The sequence below is a fragment of the Dendronephthya gigantea genome, unplaced genomic scaffold (assembly GCF_004324835.1).
Source record: "Dendronephthya gigantea isolate DGI-Jeju-01 unplaced genomic scaffold, DenGig_1.0 000005F, whole genome shotgun sequence".
NCBI lineage: Eukaryota > Metazoa > Cnidaria > Anthozoa > Malacalcyonacea > Nephtheidae > Dendronephthya > Dendronephthya gigantea.
In genome coordinates this window covers 1750413-1758782 of record NW_021163015.1, presented here as the reverse complement: position 1 = coordinate 1758782, position 8370 = coordinate 1750413, and the positions used below count along the sequence as shown (strand labels likewise).

Below are 8370 nucleotides of genomic sequence, written 5' to 3'. Positions count from 1 at the left end.
AGTGTTCAGCGTATCTCGGCCAAGAAAGCCAAATACCATGCATATTTTACTCATGCATATTTTCATGCACAGAAATCGAGTTTTGTATTTGCGTGCATAAAATGTCCCAAGGCAGATTTCAAATCTCTCCACTCCGACGATTCTTTCATTCTAAAAAAGAAAACCTCCCGGTAAAACAAAAAATCCACGCGGGCATATTTTTGATTTTGCCTGTTAACACTACTTAAGTAGCAAAGGAATCCACTACAGCACGATAAGTCGATAATATACTTTGGAAGTAGAAAACTACAAGCGACTACAGGGTGAAATAACTCAGTACACGTCTAGTCAAGCATAAAGTACATATACATAATTACATACACCAATATACAGGTCTTTCCCTGTACAAAGCAAACATGAATGAAGCGTTGACGGACGAGTATTTCACAATACGACAACCGTGTCCGAAAAACGCATTCTGCCAGCCGGGAAAGTTTCAGCCGGCATTTCTTGGGAAATATTTGGGATTGAGTCCCAAAACGTTCAATTAAACTGTATTCTAGTTTCGCCCACTGTCTACAAACGTGTTATTTCAAATGCAAAATGCACATATATTGTAGTAGAACAATACCTATCATTCGCTGCGAGCAAGCGTTTGTGTTTCGCCTTCCCCATCTTTCCGCGCCGTAGTTCGTTCTGAAATAAAGTAAGAAAGAAAAACAAAATCAAGTTCATCTCAATTTCATTTCACATTATCTCCAAGCAACCATGACCTTGTACCTGAGCAAAATTCTTCTACTGATTTCTTCGAGTGATCCTTCCTTCTTCGGTTTAACCAAGTCTGAGTTTCTTCTCGAATGACGCCTTTTATTAACCTCAAAAAACATTCCAATGGACAATGCACTTTATGCATCGATGACACTTAACAACAAGGCCTGCTTCGAACGTCTTGTTTTTCCTGTGCCGAACGTATTAACAACAATAGATAATGAGGAATAACTTATTGATTAACTATTGTTTTAAACGAGTTCTGGATTTAGAAGCACCATCGACCATTGAAATAGGCTAAGGCCTAGGTTATACGTCGCATTTTGGTCGCGCTGAATGCAACTTCAAACAATAGATAATGAGATGATAAACCGGCCTCAATAAGCTTCATTGCCATCTCATTATCTATTGTCTGAATTGCATTCGACGTGACCAAACTAAGAACAAATTTAGAACAAAATATTTGACATCATAACCAAAGCATGGTTATATTGTTTAATGTTTGTACATGAGCACGAAACATGCTTGCAACTTTACATAGGACCAGAATTAGACCATTTAACCAGCGTGGTTATCCATATCAAAATATTTGAAATCATAACCAAAGCATGGTTATATTGTTTAATGTTTGTATATGAGCACCAAACATGCTTGCAACTTTACATATAGGACCAGAATTAGACCATTTAACCAGCGTGGTTATCCAATTCAAAATATTTGAAATCATAACCAAAGCATGGTTATATTGTTTAATGTTTGTATATGAGCACCAAACATGCTTGCGATTTTACATAGGACCAGAATTAGATCACTTAATTAGCGTGGTTATCCAATTCAAAATATTTGACATCATTACCAAAGCATGGTTATATTGTTTAATGTTTGTATATGAGCACGGAACATGCTTGCAACTTTGCATTGGACCCAGAATTAGATCACTTAACCAGCGTGGAATCCATGTCAAGATATCTGACATCATAACCAAAGCATGGTTATATTGTTTAATGTTTGTATATGAGCACGAAACATGCTTGCAACTTTACATAGGACCAGAATTAGACCATTTAACTAGCGTGGTTATCCAATTCAAAATATTTGACATCATAACCAAAGCATGTTTATATTGTTTAATGTTTGTACATGAGCACGAAACATGCTTGCAACTTTATATAGGACCAGAATTAGACCATTTAAAGCATGCATGGTTATATTATATTTAATATTTATATATGAGAACGAAATATGCTATAATTTATTCACTATTTTAATTTATATATATTTCCCAGCGTAAAAATAAATAAATAAAATCATTATCATTATCGACTATCAACTTTCGATGACTTTTCTCACAAATTCTGGCAAAGCAAAGCATGCACTGTGCACTTCAGCATTATAAAAATACAGATGGCAGGTTTCTTTCTCTGATAATGGCTGAACCGGGGCTTCAAAGCAGGTATCCTGCAACAAAGAAAAAAAAATACTTCACTCAATCTTTGAATTCCTTTCAGTTGAGTATTTAAACTTTTGTAACTGTCGACGTTAGTGAGCTTTTGGTTATTAGATTAAGATTTTAGATTAAGATTGGATTAGACGAATATTTAAACTTTTGTAACTGCCGACGTTAGTGAGCTTTTGTTTATTAGAGAAGGATTTCAGATTAAGATTAGATTAGACGAATGTTTAAACTTTGTAACTGCCGACGTTATTGCGCTTTTGGTTATTAGATTAAGATTTTAGATTAAGATTGGATTAGACGTCTTAGACTAAAATACATACTGGATTTAGGCTTCGTAACATGAAAGTAACTTGTCCAAATGGTGCGGTTGGGATCCAGGAATATGCAAGTTGGACTGTTGGGAATGATGCCTTATTGTACTTGTATAAGGAGTTAATAGCATCCAGCTCTAACCAGAAACTTGGAACTATATTGAAAAGAAATGACGTTTGTTGTAAGCAAATAATAGGAAGAAAACGTAGACGTAAAGGCCCGTTTACACTTGCAATTTTTGCTGCCATTTTATATGTGTGCGATTTTCTTCTTTTGATAGATGTGAACGAGGGAATTAGTTATACTGATACTCAAATAGGAGCTTTTATACATCAGAGCATTCGTAACTAATTACTGAGTCGTTCACATCTATTAAAAGAGTAAAGTGCAGACGGACCTTGAAGCAACAAAATACTGAACAGATATAACATATAATCCAGACTTTTCGGAGACGAACAGGAAACTTAAATTGTTGAAATTCATCGTTTGAAAAGTACAATATATTTAATATGACGACAGCACAAAAAATTAAACATAACAAGAAACAATTATATGAAGTTACTTTATACTTACGTTGAGATATAACGATACCGTTTGGTTTCAAAGCTGATTTTAAAACGTCGCTTGTTTTAGGCTGCAAAAACGCTTCCGTTGGAACTGAAAAAAAAACCAAATACCATTTTCAAAGGAGTATATACTGTTCAACTGTTGTAATATATTAATCATGGCGCTAATATATCTTAGATGGGGTCTGGTCATGGACTATAAAAGACACTTTTGTTTCTCAAAAAAGGTGACGAACGATACCTGTTATGATAACGTCGTAAGCCTTGGAGTTTGCCACGAGGAACTCTGTGTAACAACCGATATGAAGTTCTTTTAGCTTGGGATTGTCATATCCCGTCGACGTTTTATTGAAATATTTCTTGGAAATATCCAGAAGAGCCTAGTAAAGTGAACAATATGGCATGAAACAATCAAACGAGACAGGCCAATCTGGTAAACAAGCATTCATGCATGTATTTCGTAGTTATTCATGATTTAACAATGAAAGATTCCCTTAGATACCTGGCTTGTCTCGCATTGGATAATTTCCTGAACTGAACCATATCTTGAGACCTCTTGTATAATACCTCCACTTAACCCGCCAAGGATCAACACCTGGAAAAAATATAGTATTCTTACAGTAATCGTAAGATACAGTAATCTTGTATTCGCATAGCTCAAATGATTAAGAGAGAAACTAGGAGACCAAAACTTAAATCATTTGACTATTATAATGCGTATTTTATGCAGAAACACAGCATGGACCACAGACCTTCTTAGGATCAGGATGACAACTTAAAGCAAGATGTACCAAGGACTCGTGATACAATGCTTGGTCTCGCTCGGTGCATTTTATGGCGTTATCAACCACCAACACTTTACCATATATATAACTGGAAAAAAATAGAAGAATGAGTGTTCAGTCCAAGTTCAGTTCAGTTCAGTTCAGTTCAGTTCCTTTATAGTTCACGCACATCAGTCCAGTTCCAGTGCAGTTCAGTGCAGTGCAGTGCAGTCCAGTCCATCTAGGAATCTACCTTACGAGCGATAATCTCATTAGTACCTTTCAAACACCAGTACATCATGATCGCCAATCTTTTCATTAAATTGTACAATCTCTTTGATTAAACCAAACGACTGTCCCGGAGCATTTATTCGTTTCTCCCAAAACCAATCTTTGTCCTTCATTTCGTCCGCTTTTTGATAGTCCTTGCGTTGCTATCGAGCGAAACAAACGTCAAATATATTTCACAGCCAATGTAATCGCGGGAATGGAAGTGGAAATCTTTTACCTTATAAAAAAACTCTGGAATAGCCAAAGCGGTTTTGTGTAGTTTCGGATTATAAAACTTGAAATTAAAAGATGTCAGCGATTCTGGAGACGCTCTAAATGGTTGATCAAACCTTGTTTCCTTAAAAGATACGAACACACATTTTAGACTTCTTTACCTTAAAGGCTGTTTTCCACTTACGCGTTTTTCATACGCACGTACACGCACGTAAAAGTCTAAATCCTTGACCTTATGGCTTATACATGTTACCTTTGAAAAAACTAAGTGAATAAATCGAAGGAACTTAGTTTTCTGCATATTTTAGTATGCATTAGTTGACCTAGATTTTAAATAATAAAAAATTAAAAGCATTTAAAATTTTGCGTACGTGTACGTGCGTATAAAAAACGCGTAAATGGAAAGCTGTCAGCCTTTAATACTACAAAAAATTGATTTATGAAATGCAAACAGTTAAATTACATACTACTTTACTGCTTTAGGGAAGTACATTTAACTATAAATAATGGAATAATTTTTTGCCGTTGTTGGAAGGTAATCGAGTGATTTAAACATGTACATTTTGTTGTGAAATGACAGGCCTCTTCCTGTGGTATTCCGGCTTCGTTAATCCGCCACATAATAGGCTGGTTCTGCGGAAATTTTCGTTGCAAATTGCAGCGAACTTAAATAAAACTCACCGGACTACGACCGCACATCAGAAATCCAATTTGCCCACACGGATATGTCGGAACATTTGTGTAGGCATACTGAACAACAGGAAACAATGGTTTGCAAAACTTCACCATATTCCTAATAAATTCGCTGTCAAGCCACGGACATTCCCCTTAAGATACGAGACGAAATAAATTTCAGGCGATAAGGAAACAAAGTAATTTTAACAAAGAGCTGGTGTTTATAGGAAGCCGGGAATTTTTATCAAATGAATTACAAATTACTTCAGGAGAATGAAATGTACACTCTCTCACCTTGACTACAAAGAATACCATTTGGTTTCAAAGCAGATTTCACGAATTCATAATATTCCTTTTGAAACAACGAAGCGGCTGGTCCTTGAAATGAAATATGAAATGCCACAAAAACTTTACTTTAAACTAATGAAGAATACCTACTTGGTTGTATTTTACTTTCTTGCTCAACAGAAAAAATGTCATGAAGTAATTGAACTAAGCTCAGAATATGAAAAACAAACAAACTCAAATTTGGAACAGAATAGAACTCTGCTTGCATTGTACAAACTTTTTTATTTATATGTACAGTACCTATTGGATCAGAAGAGTCAGTGATAACAACATCAAATTCCCCTGTATGTTTCTTCATAAATTCTTTGCCACATCCAACATGAAGTGTGTGCTTAGGACTGTTGTAGCCACAAGACATGTTGGGCAAATACTTCTTTGCCATATTTACAACTTCCTAAATATTATACCATGAAAAGAATTTGAAATGTTGAATATGTGAAGTTAAGACTTACGAGTTAAATGTCTGCTTTATTCATTCATCCGTACCTCATCTATTTCACATTGAACGATGGACTCAACACATGGATGTTTTGCAATTTCACGAATCACTCCACCATCGCCAGCACCAATAACTAATACCTGAAAACGTGAGTGACACTGCTGTTAGTGTACGTTAGTTAACATACGTCACTCTCTTCAACTTAATTTTCTTTTGCCACAGAAATTTAGTTAGCTCAGGATCAAGCCATAGAAATGATTAAAATTATACTCTTTGAATTACCTTTTTAGGATTGGGATGTGAATTCAATGGGAGATTCGTAATCATTTCTTGATATGTAAATTCATCTCTATCTGTGCACTGGACACAACCATCAAGAACCAGCACATTTCCATGAGATTTGCTGGTAAACAAAAAATATCACAACAATACAATGTATCTGCATGATATAATGTCTCTCTATACTCCTCTTACCAATTCCAAAAAATCGCTAAAATAAAGCAGTATGCATAACAAAGTGTAACATGCAATCCAGATTCTGGACCTCTTCCTGTTTTGCACTGAAGCAACACCACAGTATGTGCATAGTTATTACCTCTCAAATATCAGTATGTCTTGATACTGTGACTTTTTATGACATAAAATTTTCTTGATTTCAAATGCCATTGCTTGTCCATACCATTGGTTATTTATCTCAGCAAACCACCCATCCTTGATTGTTGTCATACTATAGAATTTGTTTTAGGGATTGTTATCCATTTTGTTACATTTGTACATAAATATATAAATAATATAATTAGAATTAATAATGACATGTATTCAATGATTCAATAAATATACTTTACTTCGTCTATCCTTTTCTATCGCAAATCTTCAACCCTTTCTGTAATCGCTCTGCAAAGGTAATACTTGGAGAGTTTGAGTCCAAAAAGTTAAAGACGTTTAAACCCAACGGCGACACGTGTTACGCTAGTTATTTGTAAATATGAATACGTGTAAAGTTTTTTTCGAGACGTGCACGTGCTGCATGCTTTGTGCTGCGAATCGTGGATCGTGTGCTGCCGGAAGGTTATTTACGCGTTGTGCGTGTGGTTGCGACACTGCGTTGCGATGAGCAAGCGGTCGTTACGTTTTTGGAACTGTTGCATGCATGGACCGGTTCGTGTTGCAAGTCTCTATCCCTCAAATACCCCAAAATTTCGACATTTCTAACCACCTTTACCCATGTTTGTAGCACTTCACCCCACCTAACAGGTATCCAAGACTCAAAGTCCACAATCCTGTTTCCTACACATGTGCAAATATTTGTTAGCGAAAATGATGTAATTATTTGGCAATCTTTATCGTGAAATATGGGTTTGTACACATGGTTTAGCGGCTTAGGGAGCTACCAGAAAACATCTGTGATTATTGGAAGCTGTGCGGTGTTTTGTGGTACTGGTTATTGTGTTTATAAATTGTATTCCCGCAGACGGAAGGTCGAACTTTTCGACGAAAGCCCCAACAATGGGCAAGAACCCAAACCTGCTGTCCAGAAACGGGTTCTGGTGTTAGGTTTACAAGGTTGTGGGAAAACAACTTTTCTGACAGCTCTAGCAAACCTCGGCTCAGGCGCGGGAGGCAATGAAACAAAACCAACAGAAGGTTTTAATGTTATGTGCGTGACCACGAATGGAGTTCACTTGAATATTTGGGAAAGTACGTACCTTCGAGTTTAAATTGCGAAATTTCAATTGAAATATTGTATCATTTGCGTAAAAACAATTTGAGAATAAAAAGAGACTTTTCAGACAGTTCTTTCCTGTAAAATATAAAAATCATTCAGACTTTTTTATTGCATGTTTGCACTGTCATTTAAATAAGAAATGACTGATATTTATTTATTCATATTCAATAAAATCCATAACTGATTTCATGGCTTGCATATACCTGTTTTGAAAGTCATCAGTCCACATGTGTTTGCAAACTTCAACTTGACTACCCATAGTTCTGTAAATTTTCTTCCATAGTTGGTGGTGGTGAAAAAGTTCAAAACTACTGGTCAAAGTTTACTGCAGATACAGACTTGCTTATATACATGGTTGACTCCTGTGACACCCAGCACTTTGCAGAAGCAAAGGACAAATTGAACGAACTTTTAAAAGACCCATGCTTGCAAAATGTCCCATTAATAATCCTAGCGAGCAAACAAGACAAAACTGGGGCTCGATCGGTCAGCGTACTGCGTAACATTCTCGATGTAGACAGCCTTTTAAATGATCGATCTGTGGAGTGCTTTGGAATTCAGATATCACCGCTAGGACCTGAACTTCAAGGAATTGAAATTGTACAAAATTCCATTTTGAAATTTTGCATGGAGGCAGATTGAACAATTTAAAAAACTGCCCAACTCAACCAATTTTAGAAATCTTATAATTTTATTTATGTATAAATGTGCATGCTGCTTTATTTCTAGTAAGACTGCATTTAAAAACTATCAAATAAAATGTATATATTTATAAAAACCAGTGGACTGAATATATTTTTGCATATTCTACTTGTATTGGTCCAGGTCTAATC

The 8370-nt window shown here is 35.8% G+C and overlaps 2 protein-coding genes across 2 annotated transcripts; one reads left to right on the top strand and one right to left on the bottom strand.

Annotated features, from left to right (window-relative positions):
• Window positions 1-1927: 1927 nt before the first annotated feature.
• Window positions 1928-6537, bottom strand: LOC114515878. The gene is made up of 14 exons (XM_028535197.1): window positions 6407-6537; window positions 6094-6214; window positions 5859-5951; window positions 5613-5766; window positions 5319-5402; window positions 5031-5176; window positions 4354-4473; window positions 4125-4279; window positions 3834-3954; window positions 3584-3676; window positions 3323-3461; window positions 3089-3172; window positions 2524-2669; window positions 1928-2205 (listed from the first exon to the last, which is right to left on the bottom strand). Exons 1-14 carry the CDS (start codon window positions 6535-6537, stop codon window positions 2074-2076), a joined length of 1719 nt encoding a protein of 572 aa, XP_028390998.1. The 3' UTR covers window positions 1928-2073.
• Window positions 6538-7096: 559 nt separating this feature from the next.
• On the top strand, window positions 7097-8277 carry LOC114516160 (ADP-ribosylation factor-like protein 3). Its single transcript, XM_028535559.1, has 2 exons — window positions 7097-7509; window positions 7821-8277. The coding sequence occupies exons 1-2, from the start codon at window positions 7164-7166 to the stop codon at window positions 8177-8179; spliced, it is 705 nt and encodes a 234-aa protein (XP_028391360.1). The 5' UTR covers window positions 7097-7163; the 3' UTR covers window positions 8180-8277.
• The last annotated feature ends 93 nt before the right edge of the window (window positions 8278-8370 follow it).